Consider the following 24,324-nt stretch of genomic DNA (forward strand, 5'->3'; position numbering starts at 1 on the left):
CAGAGGGCATTTAACATCATATATGATGATTGTTTTGTATATTTGGTGTGTATTGAAATAATCTCTTTCTGATTTGGGAGAATTGTCTTCCAAGTGAATTTGGACACTTCCAAACTAGTTACATGACTATGTCAGTGGCAGCTCTCTAAGGAGATCAGGGGCTAAAGGAGTGGACAGAAACTTCGACAAAGTCCTTTTTATCTTTTGCTGACTGTCAGTCTTGTTGGCCAATAGTTTTGAGTGCACTGTGTGTGAGCAATAAAACGGAAGGGAACACACTGAAGCAGCTACCTCTGTTGAGTGATGCTGAGCTGTTTATGTCGCCTGTGATGAAGGAAGATTCTGACTGCTTCCTGACTGTGTCGTTCCACATGCGACGGATCCGGCTCTGCTGAGGGAAAAATAAGAATTGTGAGTACACACTCTCTCCTACACTAGTCTTAAGAACAGTGGATCACAAATAAATGCAAGAAAACAAGGGATATGTCATGGCAGTCATTATGCTGGATGCATTCAACAATCTGTAAGCTTCATCATTCACAGTGCATTACACAGCCCTGTGACATTTACGAGGCCATGGACCCAAAGTGCAAACAAGGAACCCATTACTGGAATGTTTGTGCTTCTAATAAAATGTGGTCTTACATGATTTGGTACACATCATAAATCAAGGAGTACAAGGACAAGGTCACATCTACAGACCTGAAACTAGTTCCTGTAAGCATGTACATTTGACAAGAGTCACATGCTACATCACAGTATGAAAGGTCAAAGGCTTATCTGACTTTCTATCTCATTATTTGTAACAGCCAGAGCTGAACAATATACTTCGTTAATTGCGTTTTTATTTTAAAAGCAAGTGGGGTTGGAGGTAAATTAGCTTGTCTTTTTGCGAGCAGCCCCCACTGCAAGCAATTAAGGGAGAAAGCCTAATCGTGTAACCAATTATTCTTGTTATTATTATTACCATCAGCATACTGTTCATAAAGACAAACCCATAAACTACACAACTGTATCATAACCATGCATATGAAAACAATTAATGTAGAGAATATAAAAAGTTTTTCAGCTCTATGCAAATATGGTATATATGGTATATAAGCATCTTACATCAGCTTTTTTTGATTGCTAATTTCATGTTTACTATTTATTATTTGTATAGTGTAACTGGTTACATCTGGTGTTCACAAGAAGTTAGTTAAATACACATTGCAAATGGATCAGTTAATTCCTGAGAATTTATAATGTTTTTTGGAAGGGTCTCAGGAGCATCCTACCTGAGAGCCTGTGGAATAACGGCCAGGGGGACAAGAGGCCGTGCTCTTTCCAGAGCCCATTGAAGTGTCCACACTCTTTCCACTGCAGCAGTGAGTGCGCAAACACTTGCCGTACTCTTTACGGACCTGCAGACAATTGGCATGTGCAAGCGCACACACACCCGCACACACACAGATTTAGTTCTGATATGCAATTCATTTGTAATAAGCCTTAGTATAAAAAAGACCATCTATAATGTGGGAAAGCAAGGACTATCTATTTCTGTCTGTCTGTCTCTCAGTCCTCTCTATCTCTCTCTCTCTCTCACACACACACACACACACACAAATAAAGTCATGATTATTTCTCAAGTATCCTCTCAGTAAACACAAAAGCAGAAGCTTGAGTAAATTAAATGTGCTTTATAAATATAAATTTTGACACAGGTCTATCTCTGATAGCCAATCAGTGGAGTCAAATAGTAGACAATTATTTCATTATGGTGAAGATACCTTCTTCTGTAGGACACAGTGGAAAATAAATATGAACATTCCTTGAAGAGAGTTGAATATGGTGAAAAGGTATGCCGTGATGACTGTACTCTCGTTGATGTACATGAGGCCAAAAGCCCAAGTCAGGCCAAGCAGACACAAGAGGGCAATGGCACCAATTACCCATGATCTGAAAGAGAAAAGATTAATTTTTTTCCTTACATTCTATGAAAAATCAATGTATCGATTTTCCAGTTTTAAAGACTGCACTGCATTGTTATGCAACATAAGCATGGCCAGTTTAGTGAATACTAAAAACAGATTAAACTGGAATAGACACTGTGTTTGGGACACAATTGTCAATGGGAAGAAAAAAAGAGGCATGGTTGCGTAAAGCCATGCAAAACAGCTTCTCTTCTCTTTTTTAAAAACAAAACCAAAAAAGAATGACATTTTGGCATTAGCTTTTGTAAAAAAATAAACTAGTAAGTAAGTAAGTACGTAAATAAATAAATAAATTGACATCTCATAGCAATTAGCACATTCAAAAGCTCATGTCTATGTAGTAGTGCCATGGTAGAGCTGTAGGGTGAATAGATATGCTCTGATGATTGGACACCACAGTGAATTTTAATAAAATTATACTGAATCATACATAGAATTATACTGAATTCATATATTAATCTTCAACTATATCACACACACACACACACACACACACACACACACACAGAGGAACAGCAACCTCATTAAAACAGGTTCTGAATACATACACTACTTTGTTTTGTTTTGTAAGGTTACTTTAAAAAAGCTGCTTTTGGCCAATAAGGTGGAAGTGCTGGTCCCCAGTTGAAGTTGATGAATAACCTTGACTCTAACTGGCAGTAGACCATGTTGTATGAGGTACAAAATGAGATGTGGTGCCAGAAATAGATGCATCCTTTTTTTGTGGTTAAAATGTGGAGAGATTAGGCATGAGCAAGAATCTGCTCAATTTAATCCTTACTTGATTTCAGGTTGGTAATCCTCGTAGCTGGAGAATGCAGTGAAAAAAGGAAATTTAAAGAATGTGATAAAAATGGAAAGCAATCTCAAACAAAAGCACTGGGGCAATTTATAGAGAGACTGGATGAAACATGGGGACGAAAAAAAAACAAAAAAAAAAAACAATGGATAACATGTATGCACACAATTGTGACTAATCGGATGTATAGTACCCAGAAGCAGCAGAAAACAGCCTAAAAGTTCTATAGCTAATAGCCATGCGTAAAATGTCTGTGACAAGACACCGGCATATAGAGCGGCATCCATAATAAGTGGTGCTTGTCCATAATAATCCTGTATCAGAATAGTCTGGTGAGGCAAAACTCAGCCTCTCACTCAGCTTTGTGAGGGAGCTGCAGGTGCAAAGTGTGATTATCCAGGTTGCTAATTCTGTGCTCTCCAAGAAGAGCCTAGTGGGTCTGCAGTTAGTGCCTAATAAATGGACCAGGTGCATCGCAAAATAAATGATTTATGAAATTACAGGGAGAACCAATACACATAATTTTCCCCGGTATATCTTAATGACCTACTGGGAAAGGCACTTAATCAGGTCTATTGCCCCTAGAATGGTCAGAGAAATCACAAAGAGTGAGACAAAAAGCAAAAATACTGACCTCAGCTCAGGGAGGGGTTATTTGGCAAAACATTAACAGTGGTAGCATGCCCAGAAAGGATTTACAATGATTCCATGCAATTTATGCATTAGTAACTAAAGGTGTTCAGTGAAAAAATCTGACATTGATTAAATTACAAATAATTCATTCCTGGATACAGTACGAATTGTACGGAAATGTGTGTGAGTGAGGAGTGTCACTTCACCTGATTTCCTTTAATACATTTAAGAAAATCCATAGAATATTCACAATGCAACGCAAAGGAAGTGCACCCGTAATCGGAAGGTTGCAGGTTCAAATCCTGACTCGCCAAGGTGCCACTGAGCAAGGTACAGTCCAAACACACCTTTCATGGCTGCCACAGGCTCACTAAGGATATTAGCACATTTATGAAACATTTTCTTTTGTGCATGGGTGGTAGTAGCCTAGTGGTTAACACACTCGCCTATGAACCAGAAGACCCAGGTTCAAATCCCACTTACTACCATTGTGTCCCTGAGCAAGACACTTAATCCTAAATTGCTCCAGGGGACTGTCCCTGTAACTGCTGATTGCAAGTCGCTATGGATAAGGGGATCTGATAAAAGCTGTAAATGTAAATGTGCACTGTGTGCGTTGCTGCAGTGTATCACAATGACAAACAGTTCACTTGGAAATAAAAGTATAGCAAAGTGTGTAGAGAGGTTCATATGCACCTGTCACAGGTAGTTCATATTTCTTTTTTTTTCATCTGTGGCAAAAATGTTTAGAATTTTTTTCTGTGACATTAGTGATCATCACCCATGCACTGTTATATAATACAACAACAATTGGGCTTTGCTTTATTTTACAAAACTTTAGCTATGCTCAACCATATTAAGAATAATAGTCTCTGGCATTACTAAATGTTAATTCAAATGAACATTTAATATAATTAAATAATTAAAAAATGGCCAGTTTGCAATAATAATTAGAGACAAAACATTCACATTAATATTCTAGAACACAATGTTTGGAATCACGCTTGACATTGCGAATCCTACATCTCAAGGGTCTTTAGCTAATATTCGGGCTCAATTTTAATCATTTTAGTTGAGTTGTGTTGTGAAAATGATTGGTCAGCAGACTTCCAGTCTATAAAACCTATCCTTTCTATATGATTTGCTGGTTTGTTTTGGTGATTGGTAAAAGTGTTTTGTATGTTGTAAACTTGTTCTACAAAATGTTAATTTGATTTGCAATTTGTGGCAACCGTCATCAGGTGATTTGAGTTTGAAATTTTAGTATCGTGATGAGCCTAGTTTGTGTGTAATATGAAGTATAGTGCGATGATTCATACTATTGCATACATACTGTTAACTGTATATTCAATTAAAACCAATAAAGACTAATAAGCAAAAATCTTTAAATAAAGTTTAGTAGATTTCCGGTGATTTTTTTTAGATCTTCTCTCTTTCAACAGAATCTGTTGGGTACAAGATGATATTCATGTAAAAAATAAAATGATAATTTATTCCTGAGAAGAACCTCTTCCTGTCATGGTTCCAAGTGTTTTCAACTCACCAAAATAAAGTCCTATTCTCAAATAGATCCTGCTACTAGCTAGGTCTGATGACACTTCACATTCCACACAAAAGATCAATTAGATAGAAAGCAAATGGGACTTTTGAATTCATATGAAGTTTTATACAAATGTGTACTGTGTATAGAACATATGGCGAACAATCTTCAGAATGATTAAAATAATTTAACACTAATTTATCTTAAAAACATCAGTATTTTCATATTCAGCTTTCATATTTATGTATGTAAAGGAATGTATATATGTATCTATGACACCACATAGTAAAAGTATTGTACTATGTATCACTATGTAAGTTCATGCTCATAAAACAGCCCTTAAATATTACACTAATGAGAAGCACAAATGAAGCAATATGTCACAATGTTTCTATACTTGTCTTTTCCTACACTTGCTAATGTTGATTATATCCAAAATCTCAGTAAATATAATTCAGCTCTGTCTCTGCCATCTCTTCACTGCCCTTGTACTATCCAGGTGTGTAATTTCTTTTTCCAAGTCCCCAATCACCATTGGCTCTGGACTCACACTGGAGAGTTGAGGCTGTGTGAGAATCGGTGGGTGTGTTATTAGCTTGTTCTAGAGACCGCTCCAAAGCCAGAGGTGGGTTTATTTGAAAGGTGAAGTTAACAACCTTCATCTACCTGGGGAATGGTCAGATGCCAAGAGCAGCAAAAAGGAAATACTGTCGCTGGTGGATGGCCACTGAATATGGCAACCTTTCAAGCCACAAAGTGTTCCAATTGTGTTCACCTGAGCTCACCACTTTTTCCAAAAGCACTGCTTCCAATCCAAAATACTCACATGCATCAGCAGGTAAGAATCCATAACAACGGATAAATGGAAAGTGCCATTTAATTAATCAGTTGCCCTGAAAAGCACCACTGAGCCAGGAATGCATACTTTGTTGAAGTCAGTAATTTTGCTGGTATCGTTTTATAATTGGGACTCTTTTCATGAATGTAAGTAAGACACTTCAGTAAGTGATTATAATGATCCCTGTACATATAGACAGAGGGACTGAACAGCCATTTTCCATGTATGAAATTTAGCACATGCCCTTACCTAGAGTTTACCCATAAATAAAAATCTATAAGACTGATATATACAACCTGGGACAAATTGTGAGAGCTAGTGACAATCCACAAAAACATGAAATATCCTACAACCTGTACCTATCTTTGGTATGTTTTGCTGTAATGGTATGGTTTGGTATGGTTGCTGTATGGTGTGTTAAAATTATCAGCATAGTGCCAGATCAATACATTCAGATAAATGTTTGTTCAGTCCATTGTTGGGGTGGTAGCAAGGTTTAGAGAGTACTTATCCAATTATTTTAAATGAGCATTTTGTCCAGTTTAGGTGTAGTAAAAAAACAATAGGGAGTTGCAGCTAGGCCATTTATGTGGTGGAAATCATTTTTCAACACCAATCTACCGGGCAGTGGTGGCCTAGTGGTTAAGGAAGCGGCCCCGTAATCAGAAGGTTGCTGGTTCGAATCCAGATCTGCCAAGGTACCACTGAGGTGCCACTGAGCAAAGCACCATCCCCACACACTGCTCCCCGGGCGCCTGTCATGGCTGCCCACTGCTCACTCAGGGTGATGGGTTAAATGCAGAGGACAAAAATGTGTGCACTATGTGCTGTGCTGCTGTGTATCACGTGTGACAATCACTTCACTTTCACTTTCTGTGTGCCTACTATGAAGCTTTACTGCCTATAATGAAGGACTGGAGATGTGTGCACTGCAGCCCACTATACATTCAATGGCAAAGCACCACAGATTAGTGAGCTGTTACATTACACATAACATATTCAGCTCAAATCATCTGGCCTTCATTTAAGTACACAACAGAACATAAGAATGGTTACACATCTCAAAAAACTGGGGCCACTCTTACTTAATGTTGTCCAGGCAGCCTGAGTCTGGTTTCAGAATTGCAGTGTGATGAAACATCTTGTACAGAGCAATCCCAAGAAAGATCACATTGAGCTGAAAAAGAGAAAAAGTGAAATTTAAAAAAAAGAAAAAACTAATTCAGCGACAAGAACCAGGGGTGTACCATTGACAAACTCTTCTGAATTAATTTACAGACAACTCCCCTTCATATTACGCATCTGAAACAAAGTATTGCCAACATGTCACCATGACAATTGAAGAAAATACAGCTGAAACAGAGTGCATTTTTTAAAAGTGTAAAAGGTTGCTAATTACTGCAGTCTGTTATTAAGCTATTCCCTTCTCAGCAGTGGATCTGAGAAAACCAAGCATACTGTAATCTCTTTGGATTTAGGTTTATATGCATATGTGTTTGCACAGATAGGAAAACATGGTTTGTAATTTTTGTAAATTTGTTTTTGCAGAAGTTACAACAAATTGATTTTTTTTAAGATTGTATAATGTTGATAAGTCAGAGTTTAATTATGATTTCCTCCATTTCCATTCTGCTGCTCACAGCACCCTACAATTGCTACGTATTGCATTAGAGAGCCAAGGAGTAGGGGGAGAAGTCCTCTTAGGTTTGGAGGTTAGAGCACAGTTCATACAGAGGTAAATTGATGAGATAAGAGTGTCTATGGCTGATTCAAGCGGTAGGGAGGAGAAGGATTTGGGATTGGGAAGAAGTGAGAGGGCATGCAAAGCAGGTGATGAGGTAGAGATGGAGTCTAGTGAGGTGGTTATGGTTGTTGGTTTTTGGTGGGGAGGGCAAGGTAATACAGAAGGAGAGGAAGAAGTGATCAGAGATGTGAAGTGGGGTGGGAATGAAGTCTGCTGATGGGCAACTGAAAACATAAGAGCGATGAGGACAGCTGTCAGTAATGCCTGCAGCTGGGCTCCACACCTGACTCCAATCCTGACGCCCCATAAATGCCGGATGTTTCCGCCCCTTCTAGGTCTCCGGCATTTTTCGTGAACTCATTCTGAACTTGACTTCCCTGAGTGAATGTCTTTATGTTTTTGAGTTCTGGCAATCGGCACACGCCTACTGGTTAGTTTATGTTCTTTATTTAAGTTAAATTGTTTTCGGCCACCGCGCCATTGTTTATTTGTATTTCTTTATTGTTTGTTATAATAAATCCCCTTCCCAGCATGTCAGACCTCTGCGCTTCCTTCCCCCGTAAGTCCGTAGTCGTGACAATGCCGGAGACCTCCCCAAAAGCGCAGAGGTAAACAGCAGAGAAGAAACGTCGCGAAGGACGCAGCCCGGCGCGACAAACGCGGGTGCCGGGAGAGAGACACGCCGCCCGTTCTGGTCGTGCGCTTTCTCCCCGACAAGCCGTGGCGCGCGGCGCCGCGTGATGACGTCACCCCCGGGAGAATCCGCGAAACCCGGAAACGACAACGTCGGCGGGCTGAGGGGGCGGAGCGAAGACGATGGCGTGGGCAGCAGCGAGGAAGTGACGTGGGCAGCGAGCGCAGGGGACGCGAACCCCACGATCTTCGGCATGTCGAGCCAGGAACTCTGCGCTCTGCTGGCCAGGCTCCCCGTGGACTGGGACGACACGGACGATGACGACGACGAGAACACGGGAGACGCGAGTTGGGCTCCGCCCATCGCGCCCGTCCACGATCGTCACGAGGTCCGTGGGGATCCACGTCACATCAAGGGGTGTAAGCGGCAACAACGGCGGCGTTCCTCCAGCGAGGAGGTGGGCAGGCTCCAGCCCGAATGGCCAGAGTACTGCCCATGGGAGCTGATCGCGCCATGGGTCCAGGATGTCCGCAGGGTGGATGACCCTCGGAGTCACCGGTGGGAGGACACGGATGACGAAAGCGATGATGATGTGGATTTTCGGTGGGCGGTCGTTGCCGGGATGGCTCCGCCCAGCGTGCGCGTCCGAGATCATCGCGGCGTCCGTGATGACCCACGTGACTTCCGGGGGTACGAGGTTGACATGGACGACGACCAGGATGACGCCGTTTGGGAGCACTGGCGGGCGACGAGAAGGTCGCACCTCTCGAGATCCTGGTTGTGCCCCCTGAGGAGGTCCCGGAGTGCTCAGGGAGGGAGCCAGACGACCCTCTCTTCTGTCTGTCTTTGTCTTTGTGTGTGTGCGTGGCATTAGTGTCCGTATGTCACCCCCATTTCCCCTCTTTGTGTCCACCAGATGGCGAACCAGCAGCAGAGCCGAACCCCAGGGAGGGAGTTCCCAGCCTGACTGCACCGGTCCAAGGTGAGGTGGACGAGCCCCAAGGTACCCCTAAGTCCAGCCGGGGGGGGTGCTCCACAAAAAAGAATTTTTTGGGGGGGTGCAGTTCGGGTTGGGGACTCCTCCTGAGTGGAGGGTAGGTGGGGAAGCGATTGAGCTGGGTCCTCCGGTAGCCAGTGAGGAGGGTGGGCAGGCATGGGTCTGTGTCCGCCTCCAGAGGGGTGGAGCGCCATAGAGCCCCCGGGTAGGCATGAGGACCCAGCTGGGACAGGCAGGAAGAGGGCCTGCTTGTCCCAACGGACGTAGAAGGGGCTAGCCGGATGGTCTGGCAGTGCCCCCCCCTTGGCACCAGGGCCGTGCAGCGAGAGGGGCTGCATAGTCCCAGAAGGCACCAGCCTGGGGTGCCTGGAACAGTCGCCGGAGGCTCTGGCACAATCTCCCTGCGCGGTGCAGGGGGTGACACAAGACGTGTCAGAGGGGACGTGTGGAGACAGGGCCCACACGTACCCAGATGGATCGGCCCTGATTATTGTGTGCAGGTATGGGAGTCCGGGGCCACCATGCGGGACCACGCCGGGGAGCCAGGCCGAGGGTCCGGGGCCACCATGCGGGACCACGCCGGGGAGCCAGGCCGAGGGTCCGGGGCCGCCATGCGGGACCACGCCGGGGAGCCAGGCCGAGGGTCCGGGGCCGCCACGCGGGACCACGCCGGGGAGCCAGGCCGAGGGTCCGGGGGATGTAGCCCTTGGAGGGGGGGCTCTGTCAGGATTGGCTGCAGCTGGGCTCCACACCTGACTCCAATCCTGACGCCCCATAAATGCCGGATGTTTCCGCCCCTTCTAGGTCTCCGGCATTTTTCATGAACTCATTCTGAACTTGACTTCCCTGAGTGAATGTCTTTATGTTTTTGAGTTCTGGCAATCGCCACACGCCTACGGGTTAGTTTATGTTCTTTATTTAAGTTAAATTGTTTTCGGCCACCGCGCCATTGTTTATTTGTATTTCTTTATTGTTTGTTATAATAAATCCCCTTCCCAGCATGTCAGACCTCTGTGCTTCCTTCCCCAGTAAGTCCGTAGTCGTGACAACAGCAGTCGATACTGGAATTTTCTGGGTCTGAGGAACTCATCTGTCACTCATGGTAACCTGATTTCCAGTACTAGTTGCCTCAGTTGTATCAAGTTAAGTTGAGAATGCCCTGTGTACACTATGAAGATGCAGGAGATATGTGTGATGTTTGGGGAAAGTGTGTGCCTTTCACTCATAAGTGTGTGCCTTTCACTCAGTGCCTTTCACTCATAATTACAGAGTGAAAGGCACTGAAAAGGAATGCTGAGCAGTACTCCTTACCTGGTGTGGCTCAACACGACTTTGACAACCAAGCCATGAAGAGTCTTGTTACATGCAACTCTACTCTGGCATTACAGAAGTGAATTCATGAGGCAGGTGATTCAAAGGAAAGGGGTTTAGAGGAAACAGATAGAGACCAGACAAAGAAAGGGCCAAAATAATGAGATATAGAATATAAAACAAACATAAAAAAAGAGGTAAATTGTGTGATACCAATACAGTTCCAATGACCGCATTTCCCAACAGACAACTGGGGTGTAACCTGGAAGAGAGCGGGGGATAATCTGCTAGTTGCACTTACCATAATTATCAGCGTTGCTGGTCCTATGAAGCTCCAGATGAAATAGGTATCAAGTCGCAGCCAGCACCTGTGACCGAAAAAGAGAAATCTTCCTGAATACATCAGCGCTCAGAGGTCAGAATCCTCAGCACACAGCAATGAGGTGTTTAAAGGGATTAAAAGCAAGCCAGAAAACAGTCAATGCTGGATCCTAATGACCACATGAAGATGAAACATTTGTACAAAAAAAATCCAGGCATTGCTGACACAGGATTAAATACAACATAATTACAGTATTTACATGCAACAGAGAATAATAAGGCAGAAAAAGTAACTGCTTGTGTTTTATTTTTATTTTGCTTTAGGGTATTTACCCTCACAAACTAGGGCAAGATGACCACTCTAAGGATTACAGAGCTCTCTCTCTGCTGAAGATAAAGACAAATGGGCCATAAAATCAGAGACCTCTCTTTCTCCAGGAGACTGGGGCAAAGGTCATCCAGAGTTCCTGCCAGAACTTCTGGAGAACAAAGAGAAATCATTTCTTTAATTCTCATGCACTCGAAAAGGTAATTAATGGGACCTTTTGTCATTACTTAAATATATATGTTGTAAAATGAAAAATCAAGTTCATAAATACTGTTAGACATTTTACTTTCAATTTATATTTTATTGAGCTCAGGTGACACAAAAATTATGCCTTTTGATTCAATATATAATCTGAGTTTAAAATGATATGTTAATCAAAAATAATTAAATTTGAAGTTCTGTCGATGTAAAATACAACTTGATGACGTGGAAACAGTCCACATTTTCCCTCTTCTGCTGAAGCGGACCTGACTAACAGCACGTGTTCAAGGCTCATCCAGCGTTGTGGTCGTGTTGAATGGTAAGTAATTTTATGCTTAATTACACATATTTGCATTAGCTTGGATTCTGGTAGTGATAACCTTTAAAAGAACGATGTAACATATTATCTCTCCGGCTAGAGGGCGAGATGCTCTGGTTAGCTTGCCCCCGCATTTGTGTGCACAACAGTTCAGTTTTAACATACATGGAGACGCTAATTCAGCAATAGTAGAAATCATTTGGCTCTTGTAACATTTAACACTAACGTTACTGTTATACAGATCATTGTAATTGTTTTATAATGTTTAAAAGATCACAGATATTGTTAGCCACGAGGCTAACGGCAATCTTTTATGGCGCTAACGCAGACTTCTGTAGTGTGTGAGTTCTAAAGTTGAAGCTAGACAAGCAAAGTTAATATCACTGCAGTGTTTGCTGTTAGTGAAGCAGTGATGGAAAAGTTTTATTGTCGAAATGTGACATTTCTTTGTACATGGAAGCCTGTTTATGTTAATAACTGTTAGGTAACGCTAATGCTAGATGCCGCTTTTCGCTTCTCAATATATGTCAACAGTGCCACAATTGGCTCCGTCATAAAAATCACACTTTGGTACTGGTGGGCCACCAGCCTTTACAAGTTTAAAATCATTTAATTAATTTCCCTACTTAGGTCTTCAGTTACTTGCTGTGTGCCTTGCAAGGACAAAAACTCAAGCCTTCATCTTCTGGTATCCTGGTGTCGTGGATCAAGCGGTTTAAATTGAAACGTGGTCAGCCTTCTGAAGTAAGCGTGAACAAACATGGAGTAAGACAGAAACTGCTGCGATCAGGGAAGCGCTATCGTTCCCTGAAGTCCAACACAGAGAGAATGAGGAGGAGCTTCTTCCTGCAGGCTGTCCAAGCTCTCAACAACAGTACATAGAACTCATGCACTTTCACCTCCAATCACTCCGGACTCTTTTGCACAAAACCACTTTGCACAAAACCACTTTGCACAAAATCACTTTGCACAAAATCACTTTGCACAAAATGACTCTGCGCTTTTTAGGTCCTTACTGCTCTTTCTTTTATGGCTCTTTCTCTCTTTCTTTAAACATTGTAAAGACTGTAACTCATTTGCACACCTTCACCCTACCAGTTACACATATTTTATGTTAAAGACGTAAAAGTGTAATACTTGGTTATGTTTGCAATATTTTCATATTGGTTCATTGTTTACTTGCAACATTTGCAATACTGTGGTCTGTAGCAGTTGCAGAAAGCATTTCACTGCACATCATACCGTGTATGACTGTGTATGTGATAAATAAAATTTGAATTTGAATTTAAAGTATGGATTGGCCTTGCAAAATCTGTAAATATGCAACCTCTACTAAAGACAAGTTGTTGAAACATTATAGGTCATGTCATATCCCCGGTGTGCAACCACTGCCATGTCCTTACCTAGATTGTTTTGGTTCATTTAAATCATGGGGTAGCCTCAAATCACATATATCAAGGAAACACTCAACTCACTCAACAAGAGTTTCTCAGTTTCTGTTGCCAGTTCTGTAATGTGGGCACATTTTCCAATAAAAAATAGTATTTTGAACACCTTTGTCAACATATGAAAAAGCAAGAAACTGTCTCCTGTGTTTTCAAAAAATTGTAGTTTTAAAACTAATATTTATGGAACATTTGCTTCACATAGAAATCGCAAGAATACTTCCCACTCATTAGATGAGTTTAAAGATGACGTTTTAAAGAGGTATGAAAACCAGTGCAGTGATTTAGTTAATCAGGAAGGTGAACAGTCTGACATTGACGAGTTTAGAGATGATAATGTAAAAGTACTGCCAAAGTTGATTTAAAGAAGATTGGCTCATTTGATGTTGAAATTAGAGAGTTCCTTTCATGTTACCAACTGATGCATTGATGAGCTTGTAGAGGAGTTGCATTTTATTTCTCATTCAGCCTCTGCTCCCATCATGAAAAACATTTTACAGTCTTGCTTGAAGAGACACAACTGTGAAATTGATGAAGCCATTGTGTCTGAAATGGTGAATGACATCTGTGGTGCTAACCCTATTAGCTCTGCCCTCCGTGATGGTGGTTCTCTTTCCTCTGCCTTCAAAAGAAGAAAGTATTTTAATGAACACTTTTCTGTCGTGGAACCGATTGAGTATATTCTTAGTGGAGAGAGCAGCTTCAAATATGTCCACATTCTAAAGTCTTTACTTCAGGTTCTTAGCAGGAAAGATATACTAGACCTGATCTTGAGTGAGGCAGAAGCTCAGATGGGTGTGCAACCATCATAGTTGAGGGATCCAAGATCCTGGAGGAGATTGATGTTGCCAGATCCTGTGCTTTGCTGATGGGAGTAATTACGCTCTTAACCTTACCTATCCCAAGCACTTGAAATTGACCTTTGAAGTATTTCAGAAGCTATGCCTTGAGCTTGATGGACAAAAAGCCAGCTGTAAAGTAATGAATCTCAAGTTTGGTATTTTCTAGAGCAGACTTGATCAACCTTTTGTGAGGGAGAGTTTCACATCACACACACACAACCTGTTCTTTTTTCTGCATTTCTGCTGCCAGTTCATGCATTGGGATTTACCAAATTTTAAAACACTGTTCTTCATAAGCTTCTGAGTTCATGTTTTGTGTCTAGCCTACAAATGCTGCTGTTTGCACGTTTTTAAGGAATTTGAGCTGTGGTTAATTTCTCCCATGACTTCTGTGTTCTGAGGGTATTGGTGTGTTTTGAACTGTATATGCAGTGCCCTCTTTAGCTTCCGTTAATCTGGAAGGTGAATAGTCAAATAATGATAAGAATAAAGATGATTATATAAGAGTACTTGAAAAGTTGAATGAAAGAAGCTTTGCTCATTTTATGTTTAAATTGGTACATTTAATGTACAGCAATCTGTCATCTCTTGTTTTGACTCACTTTCATGTGATCGATGAAAGTGATCCATTCTTTAACACTGTTCCTCATAGGTTTCTGTGGGCATGTTGTTTTGTGTCTTAGGAAAATGTAGCCTACAAATCTTGCGGTTTGAAAGTGTAAGAATTGTCCTACTGTTTTTTTCACTGTCAATAAATGGGTCTAACTCATTTGAAAAATACTGTCTGAATTTCTATTCCTTTTGAGCACCAGGAAAGAGTCCCTTAGCTTCTGTCCATGTGCTTGGTTTTGACATTGCCCTCAAGCCTCTAAATACTCCTAGCAACCTTTCAGAAGGTATTTTGCATCTCCTTTCACTCAACCACCTTCAAACCACCAAACAAACTAACTCATCTTCCTCAGATTGTGTTATAATAATTTAACTGCTTCTTGCTTCACAAAGACAGCAAGGTTCTGTATCTACACCTCATTTCTGGGGGATCATGACCTTTTTCTGAATGTCATGACACAAGAGAAGACACAGCACATACTAGCTTAATTTCATCTGGAAAAAAAGTCTGATCATCAAGTATCATCAAGTATGGGGGTGGTAGTAGCCTAGTGGGTAACACACTCGCCTATGAACCAGAAGACCCAGGTTCAAGTCCCACTTACTACCATTGTGTCCCTGAGCAAGACACTTAACCCTAAGTTGCGGGCACCACCCGACCCACAAAGTACTCAAGGTTATATTACAATCAAACGACCAAGGTTGTAGTTTTGAGAGACTTAGCCTTCTGGGAAACAGGAAAATGCCCTTATTATAGGAATCTCTTCCAGGGATCATATAGGGATCATACAAGTTATTAAGTTCATGTTATTTAGAAATTTGTTTTATTGTGTCCAAAAAGCTACTTCACCATACTTAAAATATCATGTTGGATCAACTTAAATACTTGCATGTATCTTGATAAATATTAAGTTCAATTTAATTAGAAATGTATTTTATTATGACCAAAAAGCTACTTCACCATACCTACAATATCATGTTGGATCAACTTAAATACTTGCATTCTTGTTGACAATTATTAAGTTAATGGAACTTAGAAATGTTTTTTGTGGCAAAAAAGCTACTTCCCCATACTCAAAAATATTGCTTTGAATTAATGTAATTCTGCCAGGAGTTGGCTTAACTTAAAAATTCTAGTGGAAAACGTTAACATATATTTTTAAGTCAAACTACTGTTTTATTTTTTACAGTGTGGATGATACTTTTGGACACAATGTCATTTGGTGGGACTATAAATGTTCCTCTCACACTGACCATGTTCAAGGGACATACAAGTTAACAGGTTTTAACAGGTTTTCTAGTTATTGACAAGAATGTGGTAACCATGATACAGATGAATATGCATGTACTATTTGGAGACTCTTTAACCACCAAGTTGTAAACTGAGTAAATGTGCAATGAGTAAATAGCGAGAGTGTAGTGCATAAGTCTCATATCACTTTCTTATAATGAGCATCAAAATGAATTCATCTCCAGTCAGAAGGTCAAGGGGGAGAGAAGCAATGCCAGCCATCCCTGCAGCATCACATCAATGCCTCAACCTGGGGTGTGGTCATACTGCAGATAAAGTTGGCATCCAATTGCCAACTTAGAGTAAGAAAGCAGCCATAAAAGAGAAGAAGTGGGAAAAGCAGTGGAGAAAGAGTAAAAAACAAGAAGCAGCAGAAATGGGAAGCAGAAACAAAGAAGCAACTAAACCCGACTGAACAGAACAGAAGACCAAGAAGACCAACTTCTCAAACCTTCAGCCTTAATGACACCCTGCCCTCATGAGTCGACACAAGATCAACACAGTTGATCAACAAGAGGCTGCCTTATCACCGAAAAAGTAGGATCGATCTATGCCTTACTGTATAATCATCCGTCAGACAGAGAACACGTTACGGGTTGTGCATAGTATATTAGCATTGACTGTCATTGTAAAAATCTGCCTCGGTGGTACTTGTGAAGCCGAGCTGCATTATAGCATCATAGCCTTCTCCTAAAGTTTGTACCTGATAATCTGAGTAACATAAAATCCAGCCCCTTAAAATTTATCAAGATAGCTGTATGAATGTGTGTGAATGAAACATTACCTCCCTTTCTTTTTTATGTTGTGTGTAATAGTTTTAGAACTTAGAACAATAAAAGTCCCCAAAAGGCATTTCTCTTGAGTATGTTGAATATCTGCATTAAAATCTAGGGTCTCTACACTATGAACAATAAAACCTGCTCGAATTTGATTTCCGTTCACGCCTTGTTATTGTCACGTCCATGCAGGCATGACGAGGCAGGTGTACGGAGAGGAGGACAAAGAGTGACGAGAAGACGAGGAATGAAGGGCACAATCACCTGACATCACGAAACCGAGGTTTAATTGTGAAGCACAAGACAGGGGAGACATCCGAGACATTGACACTGGTGAACATGGAACAATACTTTAAAGACCTGACAGCGAACAGAAACGAACAGGGCAGCTTTATTCATGGTGAAAACGATAAGGGAACATGTCACCTGACAACAATGAAAGAGTAACCCCTTTTTGGACCGGATCGTGAGAGTTATATGAATATCATTATTAAAATAACTACGAGACTTACTTGCTAGACGAGTCATCAAACAAGTGGAATTATTAATAATTTATTAAAAACTATGTGCTCACACAAACCTTTGCACCATTTACCCTACGTATATAATGGTGGAGAAATGCGCAGCAGTGTGAAACCTATTTTAATGCAGAATACTCATCTCTAAAAATTAAGATCTTGTCCAGGAGAAACAGGACTTTATTTCTGTATTTTAATCTATTTTCCCTTTTTCTAAAGAAAAGGCGAAAGACACTATTAAGAAGACAACATTAGGGAGGGAACTGCTTTCCCAACTTCTCAAAATATAGAACTGAATGCATCGGTTGCTATAAATTATTGTCATGCAAAGAAATCCGACACGCATTTGTAAGAAACCACAGCCATTGTTAAAACTTGTTCTCAGTTTTCTTGATGTTCTCAGTTGCAATCTTTTAGCCTGTTTAACGCGATACTCTGTTAATTTGGTGCTGAGGCCTCGTATCTTTAATTCACGTCAGACATTACCCAGCCAGAATAAATGAGTTTACGATCACTTCTTAATAATCTTAATAATCTGCACTGAGCGGTAGTCATAAACCGGTCGTCTTTGTGAATTAACTGAGCTGCTCAAAACACTCTGTTTTGGATGAGATTCTCTGTCAGAGGCTTTTGAGACTAAACTCAGTATTCAGCGTGCCGCACCGAGACGCTGCTACAGAGCCGCGAAACTCCGCCCTTGACCCACCGTGCTCTATAGCACTTCTATCTAAGTTGAATAGCATAGCAACTTAGCAAAGAAATAGCATTGAAGTTCATGCTTATTTCCAAATAACCTTAATGGTTCTTTTATATGTAGCCAACTGCTAAAACTAGCTAGCTCAAGGCAAATGCTAATTAGCCTAGCTCTTAGCAACCAAAGCATAACAAGGTCATATATTGCCTTGATTTTGCTGAAGAGCTATAACATAGCTGAAAACTAACCAACCCGGTTTTAATGCTTACAAGCATTTGAAAGCTTTGACTCCATTGAGTTTTGCTTGATATAGACAGTCCCTGACAAAAGTCTTGTCGCTTATCTATTTCGTAAAAACACCTGCTATTAACCTTACTTTTAATTAATCAATTGGTGTTACAAATAGCTCATATGAAAAGCTAAAACCCTACCAAATGATGTTTAATGCTTTGAAAAAGATTTATCATTTAATCAAGACTGAAAGGTCAAATTATGGCAAGACAAAAGTTTTGTTGCCTATACAGAAATTACACAAATTTACTGCAAATACAAAAATATGTCAGCAAATTAAGTAGTGGTGCTGTGAGATCCAAATTTAATATCTTGCATGACTTCCATGAGCTTGAAGGACTGTATCCATGTGGTTTGGCAAGGATTCATACCATTTATTGATGAAGTCATCAGGAATAGCAACAAAAGCAGTCTTGCATGCCTCCCAGAGTTCATCAATATTCTTTGGTTTCATCTTACATGCTTCCTCTTTCATCCTACCCCACACATGCTCAATGATGTTCATGTCTGGTGACTGGGCTGGCCAATCCTGGAGCATCTTGATCTTCTTCACCCTGAGAAACTTTGATTTGAAATATGTGACGGAGCACCATCCTGCTGTAGAATTTGGCCTCTTTTATGGTTGGGAATATAAAAGGTAGCTAAGATTTCTTTGCAGATCTCTCGCACACCCCTATATTGAATGTAACCCCAGACCATGATTTTTCCGCCACCAAACTTCACTGTTTTCTGGGTGGATCCATGCGGGCTCCAGTAGGTCTCCTGTAATATTTGCGGCAACTGTTGTGTAATTCAACAGAAGATTAATCTGAAAAATCTACCTTCAGCCACTTTTACATCCTTTTAGCAGGCTCTGGCTCTTGGCAAAAGCCACACGTTTTTTCAATTTTCTTTTGTTTAGTGCTGGCTTCTTGGCACTGATTCGACCATGGAGGCAATTTCGAGACAGAATCCAATCTGGTCTTCTGCCTCTTGATAATCAACACTTTAGTCTCAGGGTGAATCTTAGGCATGTTTGCAGAGGTCTAGTTGCAGTTGATGTGAATGTCTAGTGAACCGGGGTTCTTTTTATACATACCTGAGACCTAATTGATTCATTATTAGTCACAGGGGAAGCTCATATGACAAGGCGACAACACATGTCTTTGCAAAAATTGACTCAATGGGCTTTACCAAGCTTTGAATATTAGAATACTTTTGGACAGTTTTGTGTTGTGTTGTTTTGGTGTGTTTGGCGCAAGCTGGTATTACGTCCAAGGACTTCCTGAATTACCTCAGAATTAATCACGCAAATTCACCAAAAACGTAAGTTATGGCTCCCTCACTAATCCCATGTGCAGTGTGTGAAATGTACATCTTGACGAACTCCGTCAGTAGTGAGGATTTCAACTGTGGGAAGTGTAGGAGACTAGTTGAAATGACGGAGAAAATAGCCGAGCTAGAAGAGCACGTCCGAAATGTATATTAAATTAGGGAAACAGAAGTCTTAATCGACTCTTTTCTAGTCCCGGACGCGCACCAGCCCAGTCAGCCGGTGAGTGTGTCTACCCCGGCGCCGGTACCAGTAGCGCCCTCCGGACAGCAGGGCAGTTGGGTGACGGCTCGGCGTAAATCACGCAAGCGAGCTTCCGTGGCGACCCGCCAAGCTCCCCCACCACCTGGGCACCACACACCGGTTCGCGTTCAGAACCGCTTCTCCCCCCTCAGCGAGGCATCCGCTGGGTCCTACAGTCCTAGCCATTGGCGACTCTATAGTTAGAAACGTGAGGATACCGGCACCAGCGAATAAAACCCTGTGTTTTCCTGGAGCCAGAGCACCCGACATCCACGCAAATTTAAAAGCACTGGCAAAAAATAACCGCAGGTATTCCAGTATAGCGATTCACGTCGGCACTAACGACGTCCGGCTACGCCAGTCGGAAATAACTAAAGATAATTTTATAGAGATGCTTGAACTGGCTAAAACGATGTCGGATAAAGTAACCTGCTCTGGCCCATTACCGCAGTTTCTGCGTAGCGACGAGACCTGTAGCAGGCTCCTCGACATAAACCGCTGATTGTCGGAGTGGTGTCCAAAAAATAAAGTGGGCTTTATTAATAACTGGCCAACATTTAGGGGGAAGCCTGGTCTTTTTGGACGAGACGGCATCCATCCCAACTGGGCGGGCGCCACTCAGTTGTCTAAAAACTTAGTCTTATAGTCATAGTCTTAGAACCAAAAAACAAAACTGACTCGCCAGAGCCGAGACCAGGCAGCAGACAGACTGGCTAAACCGAGTGTCTGCCATTTGCCTAGAGTCGCCACCAAGCGTGTACAATATTGACACTGTGTCTTTACCTCGCTATATTAAAACAAGAGATTATAAAAGAAACATTAATAATAAAACTCATAAATATGCTGACACTGTGTCTGTTGGATGGGGACGGGGTGTCTGTTTGGACGAGCTGGACGGGGTGTCTGTTTCAGCAACTTACTACCCATAACTATCATTCCTTCTGAACGTACCACCAGCACCCCCGATATAAGAATAGGATTATTAAATGTTAGATCCCTTACACCTAAAACGCTCATCGTCAATGAAATTATTACAGATCAGGGGTTCGATGTACTGTGCCTGACCGAAACTTAGTTAAAACAAAACGAATTTGTAGCATTGAACGAGTCTAGTCCTCCCGGATACAGCTATGTACACCAACCTCGCTTAACTGGAAGAGGAGGTGGCGTCGCAGTAATTTATAAGGATAACCTCGGTATTACTCATAAACCCAGACATGGATTTAACTCTTTTGAGATTCTACATACCAATATAACTCATGTAGTCTCACAAAATAAAAATCCTAAATTCATTCCATTGATTATTATTTATAGACCCCCTGGACCTTATTCTGAGTTTCTTAGTGAATTTACAGATTTTGTCTCCAACTTAGTTGTATCTGTGGATAAAGCCCTAATTGTTGGCGACTTTAACATCCACTGTGATAAATTAGAAGACTCGCTAAGAACAGAATTCCTGTCTTTATTAGACTCAGTTGGCGTTAACCAACATATAACAGGACCTACTCATGAAGGTGGTCACACACTCGATCTTGTACTGACCTTCGGTTTAAATATAGAAGACATAGTTACTCTTCCGCAATCTGAAATGATCTCAGATCATTTCCTCATTGCTTTTAAAATATGTCTCAGACACAACAAACCCAAATGTCTAGAATTAACATTGCGTAGTATGTTAGATATAGTCGCTCCCCTCAAAAGGAAGAACTTAATTCCTTTGTATAATGATCACACGCGCTCGCTTAAGAAGACCGCCTGGGAATTAGAACGCAAATGGCGTCAAAGTAAAATTAAACGTATTCCGAATAGCTTGGAAGGAGAGCCTACTTAACTATAAGAAGGCTCTTAGCACGGCTCGATCAACTTATCTCTCCTCGTTAATAGACAAAAACAAAAAGAATCCCGGATTCCTGCTTAAAACTATAGCCAAACTAACCAGGAATAAGACAGCAACAGACACTACCACTCAATATCATCATAGTAGCGATGATTTTATGAATTTCTTTAATAATAAATTGTTGCGAATAGAGAGAAGATTAAAAGCACAACAAATAGCGCCGCCGATATTTCCATGGAAAATAATCTTCTAATAGACGACCACCGATTAGAACGATTCAACCTTATTAAAGAGCATGAATTAATCAAATTAATCTCGTCGTCAAATCAATGTGCTTGCACTTTGGATCCGATTCCAACAAGGTTCCTTAAGCAAATAGCACCCGATATTATAAATTCTACCCTCAAAATTGTTAACTCATCGCTTAGTACCGGCCACGTACCAAGTTTGTTCAAGGTAGCAGTCATTAGACCCCTGATTAAAAAGCCTGATCTTGATCGCAGTCAGCTTTCAAGTTATAAATTGATATCCAACCTTCCGTTTATATCAAAAATCTAGGTATGCGCCCAGCAGCTGAGCTGAGCTGACTGTAACAATATCCATGAAGTATATCAATCGGGATTTAGATCTCATCATAGCACTGAGACAGCGCTGGTTAAAGTGGTTAATGACCTGCTGTTGGCCTCTGATCAGGGACGCATCTCGCTACTTGTCCTGCTTGATCTGAGTGCAGCGTTTGACACTATCGATCACGCTATTCTCCTTGCCACGTTAGAAAATGTTATTGGGATTAAGGGAACAGCCCTTGATTGGTTCAGATCATATTTGACCAACCGATATCAGTTTGTGGACATCAATGGTGTTTCGTCTTCACATAGTAAAGTAGAGTTTGGTGTTCCACAAGGATCTGTCCTAGGTTCTCCTATAGAGCTCCGCAGTTGTGGAACGGCTTGCCTGTCAGTGTCCGGGATCTGTTTTCTCTGGCTTTTTGTTAAAATCCTAGACCCTCATTTCACTTCACTTTGACGCAGTGTCAATTATAAAGTCCAGTTTATCACAGAGTCCCCCTGTTAGACACAAAGTTAAAGGGTACTGGGCCACTGTAGCACCAATATACCGCTATAACCACATATTTCAGTATCGGTCGTACAGTGCAACCGTCTGCCGCTGCTTCTGTTTGTTTTTCTTTGAGACACGGAATCAAGCACCCAGACTACTGGCAGACCCCAGTGAAGAGACCCAGCAAATAAATCCTGGTTCCTGACAACTGCTAAACAAGGACATACCATGAAACAAACCAGAGGGTCACCACAGCCACCACCACCGTTACAACTACAGCTTCAGGGATCTTCAAATGGACCAGTAACATCATTGTGGACACGTAATCTAGACCATGAGACTGACTACATCATGGACTCCTCCAACCCTACAACTGTAGGACTAATTATTATATCATCCCCAACCCTGCACTGACACCATTTGCAGGCTCACTCTACCCTGGACGGGTATCACTCCTTCCCAAGGTTTCTTCCTTTCTTTTTTTTCCTCTCTTCCTCTCTCCTTTTTGTGCAGAAGAATCAAGTGTGGGGGGTGTCAACTGTAGGGCCTGTCAAAGCCCATTGAGACATACTGTATGTGATTTTGGGCTATATAAGAAATAAATGTTGTTGTTGTTGTTTTTGCTAGGTCTGTTACTTTTTCCCTATACATGTTACCTTTAGGTGACGTCATCCGCAAACACGGTATTAGCATTCATTGCTACGCTGACGACACACAGCTGTATCTGTCAGCAATGCCAGATCAGAGGCAGCAGCTGAACTAAATAGAGAATTGTCTGAAGGACATTAGACAGTGGATGCTCACCAATTTTCTCCTGTTAAACCCTGACAAGACAGAAGTGCTTGTACTTGGGCCTCAAGCAGCCAGGCATAAGCTGGCTGACTACACCATAACTCTGGATAGCCTTTCTATCTCACCAAGTATTGAAGTAAAGGATCTAGGTGTCATCATTGATGCAGTTCTCTCATTCAATTCGCACGTAGATAATGTCACTAGGATAGCATTCTTTCACCTTAGAAATATTGCGAAATAAGAAATATCATTTCAATGCATGATGCAGAAAAGTTGGTCGATGCATTTATTACATCAAGGTTAGATTACTGCAATGCATTACTGTCTGGATGCTCTAGTAGGTGCATGAGTAGACTCCAGCTAGTACAGAATGCTGCAGCCAGAGTTCTAACTAGAACTAGGACATTTGACCACATCACCCAAGTCTTACAATCACTGCACTGGTTACCCATCAAATTTAGGATTGATTACAACATCCTACTTTTGACCTATAAAGTTCTAAATGGTCTCGCCCCGCAATACCTGAGTGAACTTTTGGTTCTTTACGAACCGCCACGCCCCCTTCGATCAATGGGTGCGGGGTCACAACTAGTACCAAAAGTACAGAAGGTCACAGCTGGGAGCAGATCCTTCTGCTATAGAGCTCCCCAGTTGTGGAACGGCTTGCCTGTCAGTGTCCGGGACACAGTCTCAGTGTTTAAATCCAATCTGAAAACCTAGCTGTTTTCTCTGGCTTTTTGTTAAAATCCTAGACCCTCATTTCACTTCACTTTGATGCAGTGTCAATTATAAAGTCCAGTTTATCAACAGAGTCCCCCTGTTAGACACAGACAAAGTTAAATTCACCCTAGTCCTAGTCAGGGTACCGGGCCACTGTAGCACCAATATACCACTATAACCACATATTTCAGTATCGTACAGTGCAACCGTCTGCCGCTGCTTCTGTTTGTTTTTCTCCGAGACACGGAATCAAGCAC

At 41.6% G+C, this 24,324-nt stretch overlaps 1 protein-coding gene across 17 annotated transcripts in view; it reads right to left on the bottom strand.

Moving 5' to 3' along the window:
- LOC114784646 (adhesion G protein-coupled receptor L3) overlaps window positions 1–24,324 on the bottom strand; it is a 233,205-nt gene that overhangs the window by 6,150 nt on the left and 202,731 nt on the right. For 9 of the 17 annotated variants that reach the window (XM_028970307.1, XM_028970298.1, XM_028970311.1 and 6 more), the window contains 5 exons: window positions 10,771–10,837; window positions 6,869–6,960; window positions 1,770–1,938; window positions 1,278–1,403; window positions 292–388 (listed from right to left, as the gene is read on the bottom strand). In XM_028970307.1, the coding sequence (XP_028826140.1) occupies window positions 292–388; window positions 1,278–1,403; window positions 1,770–1,938; window positions 6,869–6,960; window positions 10,771–10,837 (551 nt within the window). Of the gene's footprint in view, window positions 1–291; window positions 392–1,277; window positions 1,404–1,769; window positions 1,939–6,868; window positions 6,961–10,770; window positions 10,838–24,324 lie in introns of all 17 variants that reach the window. The other 8 variants (XM_028970196.1, XM_028970205.1, XM_028970239.1 and 5 more) reach the window with 1 other exon arrangement.

Source organism: Denticeps clupeoides, chromosome 1 (genome assembly GCF_900700375.1).
Source record: "Denticeps clupeoides chromosome 1, fDenClu1.1, whole genome shotgun sequence".
In the NCBI taxonomy this organism is placed as follows: Eukaryota; Metazoa; Chordata; class Actinopteri; order Clupeiformes; family Denticipitidae; genus Denticeps; species Denticeps clupeoides.